The 22,360-nt window shown below is 42.1% G+C and overlaps 1 protein-coding gene across 2 annotated transcripts in view; it reads right to left on the bottom strand.

Moving 5' to 3' along the window:
* Window positions 1-22,360, bottom strand: part of lrp4 (low density lipoprotein receptor-related protein 4) — a 190,260-nt gene that overhangs the window by 30,528 nt on the left and 137,372 nt on the right. For both annotated transcript variants that reach the window (XM_079555012.1, XM_079555013.1), the window contains exons 7-14: window positions 19,571-19,690; window positions 18,578-18,703; window positions 14,706-14,831; window positions 12,972-13,106; window positions 10,965-11,090; window positions 6,055-6,285; window positions 5,758-5,914; window positions 4,348-4,565 (exon numbers count right to left, since the gene is read on the bottom strand). In XM_079555012.1, the coding sequence (XP_079411138.1) occupies window positions 4,348-4,565; window positions 5,758-5,914; window positions 6,055-6,285; window positions 10,965-11,090; window positions 12,972-13,106; window positions 14,706-14,831; window positions 18,578-18,703; window positions 19,571-19,690 (1,239 nt within the window). The remainder of the gene's footprint in view (window positions 1-4,347; window positions 4,566-5,757; window positions 5,915-6,054; window positions 6,286-10,964; window positions 11,091-12,971; window positions 13,107-14,705; window positions 14,832-18,577; window positions 18,704-19,570; window positions 19,691-22,360) is intronic.

The following is a 22,360-nucleotide window of genomic DNA, read 5'->3' as shown; positions in this document are numbered from 1 at the left end:
CTGGTACAGGATCATTTAAATGTGGTTGAAAAAATCTCCCAGTGATAACAGTTGTCATGCATGAAGATGATCTGCACGGCTCTCCTTTTTGCACCATAGAAGAAAGTGGTCAGTCAGAAACTCCTTTCACACCTTCAGGGATCCGAAAGGGGCCGACCAGCTCTCTGCCCATGATTCTGGCCCAAAACATGACTCCGCCCCCTCCTTACTGACGTCACAGCCTTGTTGGGACATGGTGGCCATTCACCAACCATCCACTACTCCATTGATTTGACCATCCAGGGTTACACGGCCTCATCAGTGAACAAGACTGTTTGAAAATGAGTCTTCATGTATTTCTGAGCCACTGCAGCCGAGTCTGGAGGGTCCTACACCTTGATGTTCAGGAGACTCCAGACGCACCAGCAGCTTCAAATACCTGTTTGCTGCTTTGTAGCAGCAAACAGGTATTTGTCTGGCTGAAACCGTCCATATTGTGCCTTTATCTGCACAAACCCGAGTGTGTTCTGAATCAGCCACAAATCTCTCAACAGTACGATGATTACGCTTAATCTTTCATGAAATATCGAAGGTTTTCACTTAGACCAAGGCATTACTATTTCACGCTTTTCATCAGCAGAAAGATCCTTTTTCTTTCCCATATTGTTTGAAAATGTTGGTCTGCTTAATAATGTGGAACATCCTTTTTCAGTAGTTTTTCATGTACATATATTTTACAATAATTCTTTGAGCTTATTAGCCTCTGCCCTTCTATTTGAAATCTTTACATCAACAGGGATGAGGCATGTTTTTTAAGTGCGTAAATCCCTGGTTCGCATTGGAACAGGGTTTTAAATGTGCGCGTGTGTGCGTGTGTAATGGTGTGTGCTGAGGGGATAAAGGCTGTAATTGGCCTGTCGCTCTCTCAGCCTCTGTTTGCTCTGACAACACTCGGGACACACGGGTCGAGCGCCGCACAAAAGAGGCCGCCATAACGTCAGCCGGGCGAGCGAGAGCTTCCCATTTCAATTCAAACGCGAAGGCTCCCGACCTGACACTGGGGTGAGCACGCTGCTAACGCATAAATGATGGGATCACAATGGATTAGGATATTTCAATTGCAATAGGAGCTGTTCTGAGGAAAGTTGTTGGGTTCTTTCCAAACAACCTCTTAACTGCTGATAAGTTGGAGATAATAATGTTTGAGTATCTACCGATGCCAGATACCGGCCGATAATACGAAACTTCCCTGAAGGTGGCTTGTAGCTTATTTCTTGTCAATAGGAAACTGGTGCGAGTGATAACGTTAGTGGTCCTTGCAAACTACATGTTACATTTCAAGCAGGATAAACAGCTCTAATCAGATCACAATACTTTTTGCTGCAATATCAAGTAGAAGTGCACCGGATTTGAGCATTTACCAATACCAAGAGACTTTCTTGCGTCTTTCTCTGAGTGAAAAATGTTTTTGACTCTTCTCTATTGTAAGATCAATAAAGCCATATTTTATTGTCATGTTACATGATCAATTATCAATTATATTTATTGATAAATTGATAAATATTTAACAAGGATCACTGGACTTTTCTACCCCAAATATCCTAAATAATAATAATAATAATGCATTTGTTTCATATAGCGCTTTTCTGGACGCTCAAAGACGCTTTACATTGCACTATTCGTTCACTCCATACTCTGTGGTGGTAAGCTACTATTGTAGTGACAGTGTACTGACGGAAGTGAGGCAACCAGTCTGCGCCATCGGCCCCTCCGACCACCACCAACCACTCACTCACTCACTACATTCACTAGGCTTCCTGGTGTTACCAAACGGTCTCCCATCCAAGTCCTGCCAGGCCCTTCCCTGCTTAGCTTCCAAGGTCTGACGGGATTGGGCATAGCAAAGACAGTATGGCCTTGGGTAGCCTATATGACAGGCTTTATGTTACAATAATATAAACAATTCACATGAAGTGATCTGATAATTACAAATATGTTAGATCAGTTATTTCTGAAACTAAAATACAAACACTTGGCTTCAGCAGTCCGCTTCCGCTAGCTTTAGCATGCTATCCACAGAATATTGCACGGTGATCAAATAACATATTGTAACGCGTGGTGACGATGGTGAATGCATGGACGTGTGCAGCTGGATAGTGATACGAGCAACCAGGTTTCCACGTAGTACTTATTTATTTTGTCACCACTTGTCACACTTGAGGACACAGCGGTCCGCGTACACGCGGCCGAGTTAATGACAGAAGTATGGAGAAGGAAGTGGAGGGGTGACCCCTTGACCCAACAAGTGGAAGGGGCGCCACCTTGTGGAGCCACACCAACATTGCATAGGCAAAAGTGACTGTTACAATATGAGATAAAAACTAGTGGTTGAATTCTTCATGTTCTTAGCTTTACAATTGCATACAGCATGCCCATTTTCACACAATATATAATACATAATATATTACTTGCTGTATCACAGTCCATATGGCCAATGGATGTCGTGATACGTATCCGATTGTGACAAAAGTGTATTGATGCCAGCCCTATTAAACATGGGTGATGCGCGGTTGATGCCTGCACCTCCCTTGGCCATTTAAGGGGAGACACTACAGGCATTACAAAGACATCTACAAAGTCGATCATCGACTGGTGCCATGTGCACTTATGGACACCCTTGTGCCCTGTTTGCCATGGGAGACCCTACCAGGGGCATAAAGCCCCAGACAACATAGCTCCTCCGATCATTCAGGCACTCAAACAACCCCACCACGTTAAGGTAGCAGCTCACGGGGGCGACATTTGAAATATTTTCTCAAAACTTGAGTCTCCCACGCCTAGGGAACTCGCAGCTAGGCGAGCATTCGCTTTGACTCCGTGGCCCACTTGGTATGTGGGCAGAATAATCCCGAATAAATACCAAAAGTTGTTACAGCACGATAGTCCACACGTGATCTGCATAGATCTAATGCACCTGAACCTGTTTTGAAGGATTTCAACCTTTACCCCCTCCCCCCTGTGGCAAGGGTAGACTGGCCAGCAGGCCCTCTCCTATGGGCACCATAGGGAACTCTTGGTATGTGGGCAGAATAATCTCGAATACACACCAAGAGGTGTCACGGCACGATAGTCTACTCGTGATCCGAGTAGGTCTAATGCACCGTATAATGCACCTGGAGGTGTTTTGACGGACTTCCCCCGATAGCCCCACCCTCTGGCCAGGGCAGACTGGCCAACGGGCCTTCTCGTGTCCCAAGCAGAGGGTGAGCATAGGGAACTCTTGGTGTATGAATAATCTTGGTGTATGAATAATCCCAAATACATACCAAGAGTTGTTATGGAATGACAGTCTGGTCGTGATCTGCATAGATCTAATGCACCTGAACCTGTTTTGAAGGATTTCAACCAATACCCCCTCCCCCCTGTGGCCAAGGCAGCCTGGCCAGCAGGCCCTCTCCTATGTGCACCATAGGGAACTCTTGATTTGTGGGCAGAATAATTCCAAAGACACACCAAGAGGTGTCACGGCACGATAGTCTACTCGTGATCGGTATAGGTCCATTTCCGATAAACACATTTTTTCTTCTGTTTGCTTGTGCGAATGGGAGCAATTTGTAGTTTATCTATGAATCACAAAATTCTGTTGTGGATATCTTTTGATGCCCATATCTCGAAATGAGCTGGAGCGATTTGGAGCTCATTCGTTGAAACGCCCTTGGAGGAGTTCATTAAAATTATATTTTTTGTTTGTCGTCACATGACGAATGTGTATGACAGTTGGCCATATACCCCCATTCATTTCCCTGAAATAACAAGCAGAAAGGGCCCATACCCGAGGCATGGGCAGTCACTGTTTGAGACGGTGAGTTTACAATTGGCTGGGGGACAGCGCCTTGCACTGTTTTTTTTTTTAAGGTACAATGCGCTTCGGGCACTGCGTTGCAATTACAGTCCTTGCAGCCGCTCGGGCCTAATTAAAATAAAAACAAGGCAAACTTATATATTTTGTACAGTTTTTTCCACAAATAAAGCTTATTTTAAAACTGAACAACATATCCCAAATCCCCTCTAATAATATGTCACAAAATAAAACCATACATTTAAACCTCGCTAAATCCATTATTCAGAATTCACCCTAGAAAAGCGTTTTGAGGAAGCCGAGATGGAAAACAGAAATGTTTGTCAATGTCACTTAACAGCCACTGCTACGTTTATGTGTAATTTTTTGTGTAGATTCAACAAGTTATCCGTCTGACTTGTGGAGACATTGGTGTGATTGCCTCTTTAAAATGCTTCTCTTAAATGGAGCCCGGAATGCATTTTTTAACAAACTGAATAAACCCCGACACCTCCAGTACAGTAGCTCACCTTGGCTGATGACGGCCTTGCGATTGCGCCCGTCCAGGTCGGACCTCTCGATGACGTGGTGCTTTGCATCGACCCAGTAGATGCGGCGGCTGGCGTAGTCGATGGTGAGTCCGTTTGGCCAGAACAGGTGTGTGTCTGCGATCACGCGCCGGTTTGAACCGTCCATGTTGGAATACTCGATACGAGGGGTGTTGCCCCAGTCCGTCCAGTAGATTTTACTGAGGAGATACAGACATTTAATCACACTGTGAAATATAACAATTGCTTTAAAGTTAAGAGCACAATCTCATTTCTTGATTTCCCATTTTAAATGACCGGCCTAATAAACTACATAAGTCTGAAATTTCTCTTGGGTTCAGTCCTAAAACTTGCTTCAGGCAACTTTTTTTTTTGAATGGAAAGTTTGTTCCACCAGATGATATCCTACGGGCATCAAACTCAAGTCCTGTTTCCACTGAACTAGGACACAGTCAGTTTGGACTCTACACACATCAGTTTACAGCTTAACAACGAGGCCGATTGGTTGCGTTCTCGAAACTCATGACAAGTCATGTCGTAGTTTCAGTTGGAGCAGGGGCCGATACAACTCAATGGCAGGGCTTTTCCACCAAGGTGCTGGTTCTGGGCTGGTTCAGAGCTGGTTCTGGTGCCGGGTTGGTTCCATACTGACTTGGTTTTCCACCAAAATGAGAGCTGTGCCTATTGTCATAGCAACGCTTTGGGAAGTCAACATCAAAAATGGATAGTAACATCTTACTACACCCTCTTCTGGTTATAAAATACAAAAAAATAAGTTTATGTTTTTGTCACAGCAGCCGTTAACATTTTGATTTCTTCTTTCTAACTCTTGTTTTAGCTAAAGAGCATAAAGCAAAACCACAGTTTCCTCCACAGACTGTTTTGGCTTCTCTAGGAAGTTCTAAGCACAAACTAACTAATATTGATTGTTTGTTGGAAGATAGAGCCACGCCCCCAGCTGCTGACATCACTGGTGCTCGTTTCTTGGTCCAGCTTTTCATTGGTTCCCAGCCGGCACCAGATTTTGGAACCAAGAGCCAGCGTTTTTTCAGTGGAAAACAAAATAACCGGTTCTGAAACTGGAACTGGCCCAGAACCAGCACCGGCACCAGCTTGGTGGAAAAGGGCTATGGGAGAGACAGAAAATCTGCAAATGTTTTTGTGTTGTTTGTATTGTCTCCACTTTGAGATACCTTTATGAGATGTCATTTAAACTTAGTACATATGTGCTGAGTGAGAAGACGTTGGACTACACTTTTTGTTTCATTTGGATCGGTCCAGCCGTTACAGAGATGTATTAACTAAAAACCAAATCGAAAAATTCAGGATTATGTTCCCATAGCATTCCTAGCTCCACCAACTCAATTTTAAATCGTTATGGTAAAAACGTACCCCTCGATTGGGTGCAGTGCGATGGCTCGGGGTTTCTCCATGTTTTGCCACAGAAGCACTTTCCGATGTGTCCCGTCCAGATTGGCCACTTCGATACGGGACGTTCCAGAGTCCGTCCAGTACAGTTTGTCGTGGATCCAGTCGATGGCCAGTCCACCTGGAAGCAACATATGAACATGTCGTTTTTGATCGACTATAGATCAGTTCACATATCTTGAAAATGAAAAATGAAAAGAAATCACCCTACAGTACAGTAGTCTTGACCGAACCCTTTGCCCCAGTTTGATCCCCTCTCACCTGGGCTCTCGAGGCCCGTTGACACCACCTCCTCCACGTTGGAGCCGTTGAGGTTGGCCTTCATGATTCGGTCCAGTGTGACGTCAGACCAGAAGACGAGCTCGCGGTCGTGGTGGAAGTCCAGCGCGATGGCGTTCTCCAGGTTGTTCAGCAGCAGCGTGTACTCGGAGCGATGGGGCAGCACCTGACGGATGTCGATGCGGTTCGCAAACAGCAGCACCGGCTCGGGACCTGAGGGGCCCCACAGACACAGAGGAATAAGCCGGCCATCAAAACAACAACATTAACTCTCTTCATGCTTCTTTGCTTCAGCTTTGTAGACAAGAACAAAACATGTTAATGGGTGTAAAAAAGATGTGCATGTATCCCTGGGGCAACTCTTTTGTTTGTGCTTTTATAATTACTTTTGTAGCTTTTATTGTCCTCATAGGGACATTTTTCCATTGACCCATCCTTTTAAAGAGCACCTCATGGAAACCTGTCCAGAGCAGAGGGCGATGCAGCGCCAATGAACCCATTTTCAGGTCATAACTACCTGGCCTTTCTGTTTTGAGCCTGCTGTGCATGTTTTTTAGAGGGCCCGGAGGAAACCTACAGAGGCATGGGAACAACATGCAAACTACTCAAAGATAGACCTCATCCAGCCCAGGAATCGAACCCAGGAGCTTCTTCTATTCCTGTCACAATAACTATACACTTATTGTTCAATAAATGATAGCTAAACAATATGTTTTGTAATACTTCAACTATTTTACAGTAAAATTAGTTTTTTTTTAGTTCAGTGGTTTGAAGTGCCATTGTTTATTGCATATTTGAGAGACCGCTAACTGCTTCCACCGCACAGCTCTTGTCTTCGAATTGCAATAACTTGCTGTCATTTGAGTGAAATGTCTTGTCCAACATGACAGTAAAGTCTATACTACAAAAGAGTTATTTTATTCAAATCAAGTTTTCTAAAATTATATGACTAAAATCTATAGATATAGAGGGCATCTTAGGAATGCCCTCTATATCTCTATAAAGCAGCCAGAGGGGGGAAACGAAGATGAGAAAAAAACGAAACTTTCCCTCATTTCTCCACCATTACTTAAAGCAGTACTAAGTAACTCTTCCCCCTAGAGGCCATAAGCACAACTGCAGGTGTAGTAGCAAGCTACGATTTTTTATTATTATTTCTTATTAATTGTCTTGGAGAGTAAATACTACGCCGACAGGAAAGGCGAAGGGAGAGAGGGTTACTGTGCATCCAATTATACAATAGAAAAAAAAAAAATTCACTCAAACTTGGCTGTAAATACTGTTTAAAGGGACGTTAGCCCGCAGTTAGCTTTGCCCCTTAGCATGTTAGCTTCTTCTTCATGATTCCATTAGTGTGTATTGCTTTCTATTTTTCTAGCAAATAAAAATACAATTGTTCAACGGACCATAAATACTTCTAAAAGAGACAATGCTAACCAGGAATCCAACATTAGCTTCATTCTGCGCATGCTAACGTTAGCAACAAGTGCCGTTTCTCGCTCCAACTGAACAATTTGCTGTGAAAAAAACATCCATATGGACTCGGATTTGGCTTGACTTCATTTGTGTGTGATAAATGTGTTTGTAGGCCGCCAGAAAACGGATAAAACGGGAGCAAAATCGTGATTCCCATGAGATGCTTTCTTCCCCCTCGGCTAGACCACACCCCCTTTGTATGACGCGCTGCCGTCTGTACCCATAGCTAATTCTCTCAACTTTTCCACTACCACAAACCACGCTCCATTTGACTTCCCACTCTCCCTCTGCAGCTGCACAAGCACCTGAAGTCATCGTCAATCTAACCTGCCGCACGGACCGCCATTTGACTCACCGTGTCCATTAATCTGAGGCCGACTCCCCCGTCCCAACGTGCGGCTGAGCTCTGACCTGGCTTTAACTCGGCCCCAAATTAACCCCAGTCTAAATCGGGTCCAGACTGTTGCTGTGAGCCCAGGAGCAGACGGAGGATACGGTTACAGCCGCAGCAAGTTTAAGCACCGGTCTGCTAATGCTTTCACTGAAGGTTCAGACCCCGAGACCCCTCAGCTCCTTGTGGTTGGAAAACGGAAAGTTCAAGCAATATGCCAAACAAAGTAGCTTTAATAAAAACTGATCTTTTAAAATCCACTTATTCATTGTGGCTGGAAGCCTCTGGTTAAGGCGAGACACTGCAGGTGAATAGGAAAAAAGTTATAATTGAATACCTATTTAAAACCTTTGCTGGAGATTGCTGACATTAACATGAGAAGAAAATGCACGTTTTAAATATAAATGGATCGGGCTAGGTTTGATTTGATGGTTTCATTTAGCTATAAGTTGCAAAGTTTTTTTTTTGGAGAGGCTTTTGGATCTTGCTTAGTTTTTAAATAAGCTAGTAGTTAGTGTGGAATCTGAAAAATAAGGCAAAATATTTGCCTTATTTTTTGGGATTCAAAATGTAATGAATTAGGCTAGGAATTAGATATACAAAAAATCCCTCTACATTTTTTTTAAATATTCTTAAAGGAACAGGCCACCATTTTTCCATACTGAGATATGTTCTTACCTGAGCTTAGACGAGTTGATGTGTACCCGTCTGGTCGTTGTGCGAGCACTCAGTCAAGCACAACGACCAAATATGTTGCTAGCATTTAGCCTCTCCCAATGTATTCCTATGGCTCCAAACAGGGGTGACGTTAGAAGCAACCAAGCTCTTCCACGGGCACGCACAAAGACCAGACAGGTGCGCATCAACTCGTCTAAGCTCAGGTAAGAACATGTCTCAGTATGGAAAAACGGTGGCCTGTTCCTTTAAGTAAAAGCCTGGAAAGTTTGGAGTCTGTAGGAGCAACTAAAGTGGAGATGGAAATCCTCATTTAGCGAAAATGGTATATAAAGTTTTGCAACGTCTGCGCATGTTTGTATTGCTGCATTTTTCCACGCTGTGGTGTCCTAGAAAATGACCATATTGAATTACCGTGTGAAGTCAAGAGAGGTAAGAATGCTCTCATGCTGAATTACAAATCATCACTAACCATGGTTGGGCCATATCCTATTGTGCACGGTAATACTGGTATGATTTTTGGACACCGGTGTAAACGTTCATACCTCTGTAGAGGAGATCATTTGTATGCGCAGCTGATTGCAGGACCAGGCGGACATGACTGTGGAGGCTTCAGGGGCAGGCGCTTAAAGAATTGAATGATATAAATGAATGAAGTATGTTGCTTGAGTAGCTTATTTGCAAGGAAATGGCAAGGCTTTATGTCTAGGATGACACAAAGGCGGCAACTTGTAGCATTGCCTAGCTCGCCAGCCGAAAGCTAGCTGGTGAAGAAAACCACGATGCAAACGCGGTTAAAGGCTAATAAGTAACTCATGCCCCTAGAGGCCATAAGCGCATCTGCAGGTGTCGGAGCAAGTTGCGATTTTTTAACATATTAATTGTCCGTGAGAGTAAATACTACGCTGACAGAAAAGGCGAAGGGAGAGGGATATTGTACATCCAATTACACAATGGAAATATTTTTTTTCACTCAAACTTGGCTGTAAATACTGTTTAAAGTGGCGCTAGCCCGCAGTTTGCTTTGCCCGCTAGCCTGTTAGCTTCGTCTTTGTGATTCTATTAGTGTGTATTGGTGACTCCGGGTTGAAAGTGTGGTTTTCTGGCCAGATGAAAGACCCCCAAATCATCCCATTAACACTTGTACTACCCCCAGAGGGACTACGAAAAGGATCTATTAAGGTAAACAAGTGACTTAGTATTGCTTTAAGTCTCAGGACAAGCTCATCTCTTCTCTCTTTCCCTCCTGTGTGCGAGTGTCGGTGTGTTTACCCCGTGCGATCGAGAGAGAGAGTGGACAAAAGAAACAAGGAAATAGCGGATCCTTTGAACACTATGAAAACTACAATAAGTTTTACTCATGTTGCTGGCAAACACGTGTCCCAACGCATTAATACCAACCATCATGAAAGGACATGCTCTCTTGAGACCTGCACGAATTGAGGGTGAAGGAGGGTGAATCTTGACATACGTGAAAGATTTTTTCAATCATCCTCCAGGAACATCATGAACCAACACACTCTGTTAAGAACCCTATTAAGATGCATTAAGTCATGTTACGAATGACAGAGAAATGTCATTTGCAACAAATCGTGGCTATGTGTAAACTCAGCATTAACGTCATTCAAAATTTAAACACCATTTTGTCCCAGCAATTTAAGTGGGCTTAGTTTGGGAGGAGGCCCAGGAGTATACGCCATGTTGACAAGGATAATAAGGGGACAATAGGGATCAATAGGCTCTAATGAGGCGGCTACTTTTCTATTGACATCTGCTGAAGCTTTACTGCAGTATGAGTCATGCTGGTCTTCAGTTTATTACTCTCTCTTATGCCGTTCGACTAATGAGGTCAGAGCAAATGGTTTAACATGGGAATCAGTTCACTCTTTATCTGGCACAAACCCCGCTGTTAATGCAATCCTTCATTTATTGGGGGTTGGGACAGGCACAAAGTCTGTATTAGCCAATATTCTCTAGCCCAGCCATTCGCAAATTCCTGCCGTCTTATCGGATTTTCCACTGAGCCCCGCATAATAACAACTTACAGTAGGAGCTTACCATCAAGAAAATGTACTGGAAAGTGACTTAGTAAGTACGTGTTATTACATTGGAAAAAGAATAATCAACTTAAAGAAGAAATTACATGAAATGACTTGAATCAAGGGATTCAATCTACATTTTGGTTTTGATCTTATATGAAAATAGTTCAAACAGACCCAAATTCAAGTGATTTCAAGTCATCTTTCCCATTTAAGATCATTTACCCAATGTATAGACCCTTTGAGAGCAGTGTTTTTGACATTTTGTATGTAATTTAACCAAAAACATAGACAAGATAGTACCCACTCACCCAGGGCTTTGCAGGAGCGTTTGTCAGGCCTCAGCTCATAGCCTTGGACACACCAGCACTGGAAGCCCCCCTCTGTGTTGGTGCAGCCCTGACTGCAGTACCCCTCCTCTGCACACTCGTCCACGTCTGAAAACACACAGGGAAGAGGTTAGACAACAGCACGGAAGCACCAAACAAAAGCAACACATCAAGACCACAGTGTTTACACCTTAAGGGGAGACACAGCAGGCAAAAAGTTTTTTTAAAAAATGTGTTTTTTAAGTTTTGAGTCCATTTGGTCAAATAAACATTCACCTGAAAAAGACCCCAAACCTCATTTGACCAAATAACATGTTTATGTATTGCCCTGATTCAATGCTTCTCTGTTTTACTGAATTTTCCACTTATAAATGGCTTATTTAAAAACCAAACAAGAAATCCTAAATCCCCTCTGAAAAAGCCTTTGAAACTAATACATTTAAACTTGAGTCTATCCATTATTTACATTTTCTTGCCATTTTAATGCGTTTAACATCTTGTTTTTGCCATATTTATTAAGCCAGTAATCTACAGCAACATTTTCCAATTGATACTTCTAAATGTATTCAGGTTCCTCTATTCATTGAGATTCATTTGGAAAACAACAGTCTACTAACTACTGTGTAATCAGAGTTTAGATGATCATGTTGTTGAAATTTTCGCAAGATCGTCAAAAAATGGGGATCGTCGGATTCTAAATGAAAGACTTAAAGGAATAGGCCACCATTTTTACATACTGAGATATGTTCTTACCTTAGCTTTGAAGAGTTCTTTAGGACCTGTCTGGTCTTCACCCGTGCCTTCTATCACGTAAACACAGCGCAGACGGCGTTAGCATTTAGCCTCTCCCTCTCTCCACTATAGCTCCAAAACAGGTCAAGATAGAAGCTACCAAGCTCTTCCACGTTTTCCCTATTTAAATATGGTTACGTGAAGTGTTACACTACAAAGTATAATTACACAAAATTAAACAATGTGGATTTTCTAAGCGGATAAAAGGGGGAACTATATTGTAAGGCGTAATAATACCAGGAGTACTTCGAAATCCGCGCAGTAATCTTCACTTTACTGCGCAGTAATCTTCACTTTACTGTGCGGATGCCAAACTACTCCTGGTATTACTACGCCTTACATTATAGTTCCCCCTTTTATCCGCTTAGAAAATCCACATTGTTTAATTTTGTGTAATTATACTTTGTAGTGTAACACTTCACGTAACCATATTTAAATAGGGAAAACGTGGAAGAGCTTGGTAGCTTCTATCTTGACCTGTTTTGGAGCTATAGTGGAGAGAGGGAGGGGCTAAATGCTAACGCCGTCTGCGCTGTGTTTACGTGACTGAAGGCACGGGTGAAGATCAGACAGGTCCTAAAGAACTCGTCAAAGCTAAGGTAAGAACATATCTCAGTATGTAAAAACGGTGGCCTATTCCTTTAAAAGGGATTAGATGCAAGTCTGTCATTTTTATACTCACTGCTGCCACCTCAGGTCTTACGTATAACTGCAGATTCTATATCAAGCTCGTGCATGACGGCACCCAAATTAACAACTTTTTGAGTGACAGTGAAGGATTTTAGAGGCAGTTGTGGTGAACAGGTCTGAGCTCATTCTACACATTAAGACATTGTTGGAACATGTAGGGGGAGGAAAATACTTAGTTTTAACATTTTTAAACTCCGTATAGTCCCTTTAAGGGTTACGCAAGACACAAAATTGACCATGAATTTTGTATTTTGGACAAACTTGAGGCAAAATGCAGTAAAAACTGTCAAACAATATCATATCAATATCATTATTATCCAATACATTTAGATTCAATGCTTCTTAATGACATTTTAGGGTCTTCATTTTGGCTCAATGAATGTAACAGCTGATATGTATTTCGTGAATGGCGAGACAGATGTAAAAATGCTTGTGTAGTGGCATCTTTTGCAGCTGGTTGTCCCGTCCCGTGTGGTGTCCCAGATGCAGATAGCGTTTCTCTTTTACCCTGGCAGCTCCTCCCGTCCTCCATCAGCCTGTATCCAGTGTGACAGGTGCACTGGACCAGGCCCCGCGCCATCTGACACTTCTGAGAGCAGCCCCCATTGTTCTGCATGCAGTTCCCCTCGCTGGAGCGCGGACCTGCGCCGAGAAAGCACACACACACAAAAAAACACGCAACGTTCAACACCAAAAAAAACCCCGCACAAATTATACAACGCGGGGACGCACACAGAGGACGCGCCGAGTCAGCGAGAACCAAACCAAACAAGAGCCAGCGCCGCCGCAGCGAAAAACGGGGATAAAGTTCACGGCGGACTCCAGCCAGAGAGGGAGGATTTAGACCGGAGAGGTCAGGTTTAAGGTCATGTCTGTCCATATCTGCGAAATCAAAGTCAGCGATGGCCACACTCATAGCAACACAAACTAAACGGGAGTCGCCAATAAGCTAGAAAATTGGTCGAAGGTTTGTTTAGAATGAATTTCAAAGAAGCACTTTCCCGCATTACAAAACAAGGCTGTACACACCAGCCAATGCCATGAAACAGAAAGTTACTGCTTCTGTACATGAGAAATAAAAAACATATCCTTGTAGATATACGAACATCACCATTCGGAGCCGGCACACTCTGGCCATGACCTGAGTAAAAGCTTTTCAATTTCAGTATTACAAACAGAAAGTTGCACTCAGTAGTTTTACCATATAGTGCGTTTTCCTTCTACTTAAGAAATATTATAATGAAGTATCTGTATCTGTGATGGAATCTTTATGTGGCCAAAGCTTCATGTCGCACATTAAACAGATGTAGGGCCTGATCTTTGGCCTGGCGCAACAACAGCGTTGCTCAAGACGAAGCTGGTATCTTGTGTACAAACAACAGTGCGCCGGAGCTTTCAGCTGTAGCCTGGGGGCGTCGCTTATGAAAGAAAAGGGGTCGGCGGAGGCGTGGTGTGCAACAAACAGCGCTGACTACAAAGAGAACTTGCTGCATTGCTGTCCTCTTATCTACATTAGCATCACACTCAGCCTCGCGTATCTTATTACGCTTTTGCAGGACAATTTCTCCCACTGTGAGTTAAATACTGTCCATGTCCTGAGAGTGAATATATCAATGGTTCCTCTGTAGTGCTAAGTAGGGATGGGACGATCGCAGCAATTTATTGATCGCCACATTTTTTGATCATCGTGAATATCGCTCAACCCATCAGACAACTCTACCGGGAGTGGGTACGTCTCCATGGAGATGTGAATAAAGTCAGCAGTATTTAAGATTTCAGTAGTTTAGTTCCTCATCCAAGACAATCGTGACCCCAAATTTCATTATAGTCAAATCCCTACGGCTAACAAAAGAGAACTGCAGAAACGTGATCAAAATTCCAGCACTGGCGTCTGTGCTGAAGTAGAGTCTACAGATCGGGCCCATAGTTTGAGTTTTGCAAACTTTAATATTCACAATTATACCCTGATTTTCAAGAACATTTCTGTGGTAATATTACATTTATAATACATAATTTATTCATAATTCTCTACTGTATGTCACCACTGAAACATAAATCAGACTCTTGGTGTACACAACACTCAAGTCTCGAGTCATTACTAGGGTCACTACTTTTTACTTCTACTCGAGTAACATTACTCAACCCACCTCTGACACAACATAAAATAACTACGGTTGCAATAATAGATCCCGAACCCACTGAATAAAGTTTTTTTTTTTCCGTGACAGTTGTTGGACTCACGGCAGTCGTGATGCGGGTGCTCGTCCGTCCCGTCTCCGCAGTCGTTGACCTCGTTGCACACTTTCCTCTGACCGATGCAGCGGCCGTTCCCGCACTGGAACTGGTCCGAGGCGCAGGGCGGGCTCTCTGTCAAGCAAAGACATACAACAACTTGAGACCACACATTACATGTACGCACACATATGGTTTAGTTTGTGTTGTCGATCATGCAGCGCCAACAACTCCCTCTCCTGCAACGTCTTTGCTTCGATTCACGTCCCACACTCTTTGACACATTATGTACCGTTTCTGTTACACATTTCTTCACAAACGAAAGCCAAAAGAGAAAACCAAACCCCCACCGCTCGGATTTGTCACAGCTTCGTAAAAATGTACTTCTGAGCAGCCCACACACAGATGGCGACGACTTTTTCATCTTCACAACTTCAAGAAAACCCCACCAAACAAACCTGAGAGTTTACGTTCTCCTGGGACCAATTAATTAGACAAGACTTTGATCACAGACAAGAAAAACGGTATCAATGAGGCAGTTTGGAGAAGTTGCTCGGTCAGATCTTGTACAAAGTAAAACAGCAATGAAGGCAGAAATAGAATCCTACATAAGAGAAGTAGCGTTAGCATTAGCTGTAGCGGTTTGTAGAGCAGGCTAGTGTATGGATAGTACTTTGATTTAAGTACTTGCTGATGCCGAATACGAGTACAAGGCATTTTCTTCAACATACTTCTTGAGGTGAATAGACGGTTTATAGACTTTTTCACAGCAGATTAGTTAGTAATTAGTTAATTTACTCATTTACATTTCTATGAGTAAAGTCGTCTACACTTTTAAGATAAGTTATTGCACAGTCCATCATAGACAGAACAGCTCATGTCCAAAAGCTCCTTGTGCTTTATTCATTAATCTATTTTTATTTCACAATAGTATTGAGATGGTTACTTATTACAGCTGCAAAATTGTCTCTTTTCGCCTTTGCTACAGCTCCGTGTGGATTTTTTCCTGTGTGTTTTTAGCAACTTAGCTAAACTTGGATTTTCTGAGGACTTTTTAGTCGCTGGGTTAGTTTTTCAGATGAAAAAGCCCCTGGGCATAAAACGGCGTAAGAATCACCAGAACTGTTAGCCGCGAGTTAGCAGCTAGTTTAGCAACATTAGCCTGTGTCTTGTAAACACTGCAGACTTGCTGCAGCACAAACAACCAATAGCTCTGGTTAAATCCAGCACAGACTCTGATTTAGGGAGTGTCGTCTGTAATAAAGTCAGCTCTATTATATGTGGAATATTGTATTTGCACTAAAGAATTCTCCAGTTTGCTGCTATTTTCACGGCCACACGGCAAGTGGTATCGGTTTCTGTTGTTGTTCTGTGTCTATCGGGACCACATGAATGAGTATGAGTATGAGTACAAGCATGTGGTATCGGCCCGATACCCGATACTGGTATCAGTGCATCCCTAGGTTAGTGCATTTGTTTGAGTATTTTTTGTGACTTGTACATTTAAGACTAGCTTTATCACACCTTATTTTTTTCCTAACAGTATGGGAATTTACCAACCCGTTATTTTTTCCTCACTGAGTACTTTGGTCTCGTAACCCCCGCCTTAACCGAGTGCATTTTCTCCAGTTCAGCTTTACCCAAATCTTAAAGGTTACAGCCTACAGGCCAGTATGACGCCTCATTTGAAAGCTAAGACCTACAGAACTCATCTGAACAGATGTTTTTCCTCACGTTGTTGCCGCCTTGTCGCCACTCTCTTGACTTTAATTTTCATTGTTTTTTATTGTGTTTTTGTCACACATTTTTACCCCATATTTATCACTTTTTGCGTTTTTGACACGTCTTTTTTCAAGAAGCTGAAAGATTTGGGTAAAGCCAAACTGGAGAAAATGTGCTTGGTTCAGGTGGGGGTTAAGAGGTTAATATTTTGAAGGGTTTTTTTCCCGAAGGATTTTTTAATATTTGTTTCCTAGCCTTATATATTGTGTTTTGAATTTCAAAAAACTGTTTTTTTACACTAAAAACAGCTGATTTGATAACTAGACAAAACATATAAAATGCCAGTAATCAACAGCAAAAGTTTAGAATGGACATCTTTAAACACATCTGCTGCACTTTGCTGGTTAGAACATGCAATACTGACCTAAAAGTAAAGACACATCTGTAATCCAACTCTCAGAAGCGTTATAAATAATATAAATAATAAAGTTGCCAGGTACATTTACGCAGCACAATGGTTTGAATACTCCTTTATTTGTGTCCCTTTAAGACTCGCTTGTTTGACTTTACCTTATCGCGGAACATTCATCACCGAGCCAGTTCCACGAAGGCATTTGTCATTTAGCGCCAACTCCCAACGACAATAAATCCACTCTGAATAAACAGTATGTGCAAAACAAAAGGGATGAATCATGCACTGGCACTTAGAAAACTGTATTACCAAGTTTAAATACAGTCGTCGAGGGGAGAAGGCCATCCATGCAAAAACACTTAAAAGAAGTGAGGAAAATACAAAGTAAAAGCATCAATCTCTGCAAAGCCACTGGGTATACGCAACTTGCACTGGAAGAGATGTAAGCAAGTGCCAGACAACTAGCCAAAATGAAAACATAGATACAATACAGTAAATTAAAACTATTTTGATAGGGATGATAATTGCAATATATAAACTTTCAGGTACTTTGGCAATGATAATTTTACTTTCTTTTGTGCCATCCGCTGGCAGCATGTTGGATTTAAGATAAGAGCCTTCGTTTTTTACCAAACGGCACGACAATGATCCTACGGCTCCGTGATAAATGCAGTTTGAGTGCAGGACGCTGATGGTCTTAACCCACACCTGAACAGAGCACATTTTCTTCAGTTTGGCTTTACCCACATCTAAAAGCTTCTTGAAAAAAAGCATCAAAAGAGCGACAAAAACAAGACGAAAATTCAACAAAAATGTGACAAAAACGCAAAGAAAAAGCTATGAGAAAGCAACAAAAGCCACAAAAAAGGTGCCAGAAAAGCAACAACAATACAACAAAAAGGTGACTAAAGAGCGACAAAAAGGTGACAAACATGAAAAAAAAAAACGAAAAAAAAAAAAACAACAACTCAGCTTTCATAGCTTTCAAATGAGGCATTACATTTGAAACCCCAGTCGAGAAGCTTTTAGATTTGGGTAAAGCCAAACTGGACACAATGCACTCGGTTAAGGTTGCCTATACCTATGTTCTGAAATTGTAGTTTTCTCTCTTAATGCTATTGGACATGTTTCGAATATTAAAACCAGGAATCAGTGCTTTGACAGTAGAAGAAGAAACCAGGAAGAAACAACCAATGCGAGGACGATAACTAGAAATTGCTTCACTGAAGTGAAATATTATTCCAGGTTTGTTTTGACAAGGGAACAATGTTACAACATGATTTAAAGCAAATCAAAAGGCACATTTTGCGTGATGTGCCTCCATTCACGCCCCCGTTTGACTCAAAATGTAAAAAATGCAGCTACTATTGGGCTCATACCCAGTGCATCGATTATGAAACTTAACTTGAAAGTTACAAAACACAATCTGGCACACGTCGCTCAGTCTTTTATCTCCCATAATCCCTCAGCGTCTCGGTTGACTGCAGGTTTGGTATGGACCGTCGTCGTGGAAACCTCTCGAGTTATTTTTAGCAGAAAAGATGACATAGACTCTCGCGCCTCCGGTAGGAACACAGCTCGGAGCGGATATTACAGGTACAGGTCGAATTCAGCGGTTCAGACTGAAGGAGAGCCGGGGAAACTAGACACTGGTGAGGGGAGATCGGCGAGTGGGGGGTCCAACTTTTTCAAATTCAAGAAAATAGTGGGCTGTCTATGTGCAGATCTACAGGAGAGAAAGTCTCACCCGTTTTCTCGCAGCCCTCCTCGTCGCTGTGGTCGGCGCAGTCGTCCTCTCCGTCGCATCGCCATGACAACCTCACGCAGCGCCCCGTCCCGCAGCGAAACTGGTCCGCCGTGCACATGGAGGTGGCTGGAGAGACAAACGGTGTTGTTATTAGAGGCTTTAGAGCATATTCTAAATCAGCAGTGGATTATTTGAGGCCTAGCTGGCGGATACTATGGTAATAAGTGTTCAAACATTGATTTACTGTAAGTTTGACAAATGAGTAAAAAACATTTGATGAAACCTGCTTTTGGGCACTGCAGCTTTAATAGTTTAGGTTTTATAATAGCTTTTGTGTCGGGAAAAGTCAGAGGTGGTCAGCAACAAAGTACTGTATTTTTTTTTTTTTTACTCCACTATATTTCCAAAAAGGCACCAAAGTAATAAGTACATTTGTCCGTGCGTTTTGTTCATTTAAAAAGACTAATGCACTCTCCAGAACAGCAGGTGGCGCTGTGCCGGTGTACTGTCAAATGCCACTGGTTCACAACAAAGAAGAAGTTTTGTCCCCCTCACGTTTCCATATAGAGAGGGAATTTGGACTCAATTTTTGTGTTTTTAAAGCTGCAAAGTTATTTTTCCGTGACACTAATTTAAACAGATTTTTACTTTCTACTTTGAATACTTCAGTATGATTTGATAGAGTATCTTTTACTTTTATTCATGTACTCATGTAACTAAATCAAGTACTTTGACCACCACTGAGAAAAGGACACTTTAATCCCATGGATGGCAAGATGAGTTTACATTTTTAGCTGATGGCATGCTAACAATCACATTTTAAGAACGGGTGCAGGCAAGATTCCTCATAAAAATCTAATATTCCTTGATAAAAAGTGTTGATGATTAAAACATACATGTAGATGACAAACAAACATTCCTGTAGATTAATTCTGAAATAACTTCCAAAGTGAGAAGTTAATTATAAAATCTTTCAGTATTGGATGTACTCACTGCAGTTCTTCTCGTCAGACTGGTCGTCGCAGTCGTACTCGCCGTCACACCTCCAGCCGGCGTTGATGCACATCCCGCTGCTGCACATGAACTCCACCGAGCGGCACGGCTGGTGAGAGGCTGCCGGGAAGAACACGAGGAGAAGGAACAGTTAGAACAGTCACAGCAGAGAAATGAAAACTACTTCATGATTCAAAAACACGACAGCAATGTGTGTGTAAAAAAAAGTAAAGTGTCCATAATAAGTTGCGTTCACGTCATTGTAGATTTTCTTTCTCCTGGATCAATATTTGGAAGTGATTGCATGAACAAAGCTGCCACATTCATCTGATGGAACACGAAGCACATCATTTTGAATATTGCCATCATTTTTGAACACCTTTATGAGACAGTCATTTGATCTTATATCATAGATGCTGAAGAGAGAAGACGTTGAAGTTCACTGCAGTTTTTGTTTCATGTGGATGGCTCCACACTTTGCAGAGATGCTAAACATAGACCAAGTGGATAATAGAATAGAAATCTGCACAAACTCAAGTTTCAATTCTAGATACAGACGGCATCTCGCCATAGAAGGGGGCGTGGCCTCGCCAAGGGGGAAAATAGAATCTTTTGGGAAACACACTCTTTTTAGCCATTTTCTGGTGGAATATGAACTTATTTATCACATACAAATAAAGTCCAGTGTAAATCGGGTCCATATGGATATTTTCTTACAGCAAATTGTTCTGTAGAAGTAAAAAAAAAGGGCAGTCATAGCAAGCGCCAGCATTAGAACGATGCTAACATGTAGCATAATGATAGCATTCTCCGGTTTTTTTTATGTATTTATGGGCTGTTGAACCACTTTGCTCCTCTCCATGTCTTTGCATCTTTATTTAGTAGAAAATTATATTCATAATTCAGCATTCGTTGGAAATGACAATATATGGGCAGTTTAAAATGTTTTTACGTAATGCGAATGCCCAAGTTATTTGGCAAACCCTTAGTTGCATCAAAGTGCAGCACACGACAGTTCTTTTTTCTTTTCTTTTTCTTCTTTCTTTTTTTTATTAATTATTTCTTCGGACATATACAGATTTGCAAAAACAAATATGCTCCGGTGGGAAAATGAATAAATAATGAATGGAGTTCTCTCTTTGTAAAGCCCAGCTCTGTTTTAGTGCCTTGAAAATAATAAATCACACTTGTATCTTTTGTATCACAGTATCACCTGTTCAAACATAATGATAAAAAAAAGAACATAAAAAAGACACATTCAAATTATACACACATTATACAAACTTCTTGGATATGTCAGCATTGATAATATGTTAAACGTTGCCCATTGTGTCTCCCCATACATTTTGCAAAATACGACTAGTTTTTCTTGTTTTAAATAGCTCCATTATTTCAAAGCCTCATTCATCTTCAGACCGTCCCTCCTTGTACCAACAACACACATGACTCATACACTTGCCATCTCTTTCACACCTTTCTAACTTAAACAAACCGCGCCGTACACTCGCTCTCCTTAATCTCTCCCTCTTTTTCTCTCTCTGTTTCTGTGTGTCCACCGGCAGCAGCCGCCAGCAACACAGTGACAAAGGGCTCTTCTTCCCAAACAGAGCGCTCCTTCATGTCTGTGCAGCGTCCGTGCCAGAGGAATGCCGTCTTCAGCCTCTCAGGAATCTGTCTGAGGCGCTAACAGCAGGGGAAGTGAGAATCTGACCCGCAACCTCCAGGCATCGTCCACGGGCAAAACACCAATCAACACGAGCTGGCCATCGCGCCTGACGGTCAGCAAGCAGCTGCGTGAGACTCAGGGGCTTTTCACCATAGAGGTTTCAAAAAAGTTGTTAAAGTGTATATGACGGGTTTTATTTTGAAGGATAACATCAGTTGCATAATTATCATTTTATTTCAGTGAAGCGGCAATTTTAATGAATAAATGTTGGGCAGTTTTTGTACCCTTTTTTTAAGCTGCTGACAGGAAGTGACATATATAGAGGTCCATGGCAGTTTGACTCACCCATTTCCCATTTACTTCCTGTCGGTGTCCAATAAGGAAATGAAACTATAAACATCACAAAAATGGCCAAACTAAAGAAAGCCGGTCACAATCTTTAGCAAAATCTTAAATATAATTGTCTTAACTATGTTTTAGCCAAAATGGTGTCTAAGGTGTCATATGCACTTTAACAGCACAAGGAGAACGTTTGGTCTTTTATCAACGCACTCTATAGTTACTCATAAATTTGTTTGGTTTATTTGGGACAGTTACAAAAACATAGACAAGGCGTGTTTCCACTGGCAGGCCTGACCCAGCCTAGTGATGATAGCATGTAGCCGCTGTTAGCACCACTTTAGCTGGTGTTAGCATAACATTGGCATGTTGCTTGTCTTCATAGTTGTCTTTTAGCTGCTTCTTTCCTCAAGTATTAGCCTTGGCACTTCTGAATAATTCCATAAACCCCACCAAAAAGGCCTCATTTGTCCACATCGTTCTCATCAAGGCCCACAAAACTTTTCATCTGTGTTCTGTTTTTACTTTGATAATGTGTATTCTAGCTTGTGCATCCTTGGGAGCGGCACTCACAACGACTGCGGTCCATTATTAAGTGGAAACCCTTGCGTGTACAGAGTGCAAAAAATACAGTAAATTCCTTTGGCAAAACACCCATTAGGTCATGTACAACATTGCCATTATAACAGAGGAAATGCCCTACTTTGGGCTACGATCAGAATGCCAAGGGTTTGGCCCTTGGCATTCTGACAATGCAGATAAATGGCCCTCCACCAACCAAAACT

Source organism: Gobius niger (genome assembly GCF_951799975.1).
Source record: "Gobius niger genome assembly, chromosome: 4".
NCBI classification, from domain to species: Eukaryota; Metazoa; Chordata; class Actinopteri; order Gobiiformes; family Gobiidae; genus Gobius; species Gobius niger.
This window is presented reverse-complemented; position numbering and strand designations above follow the sequence as displayed.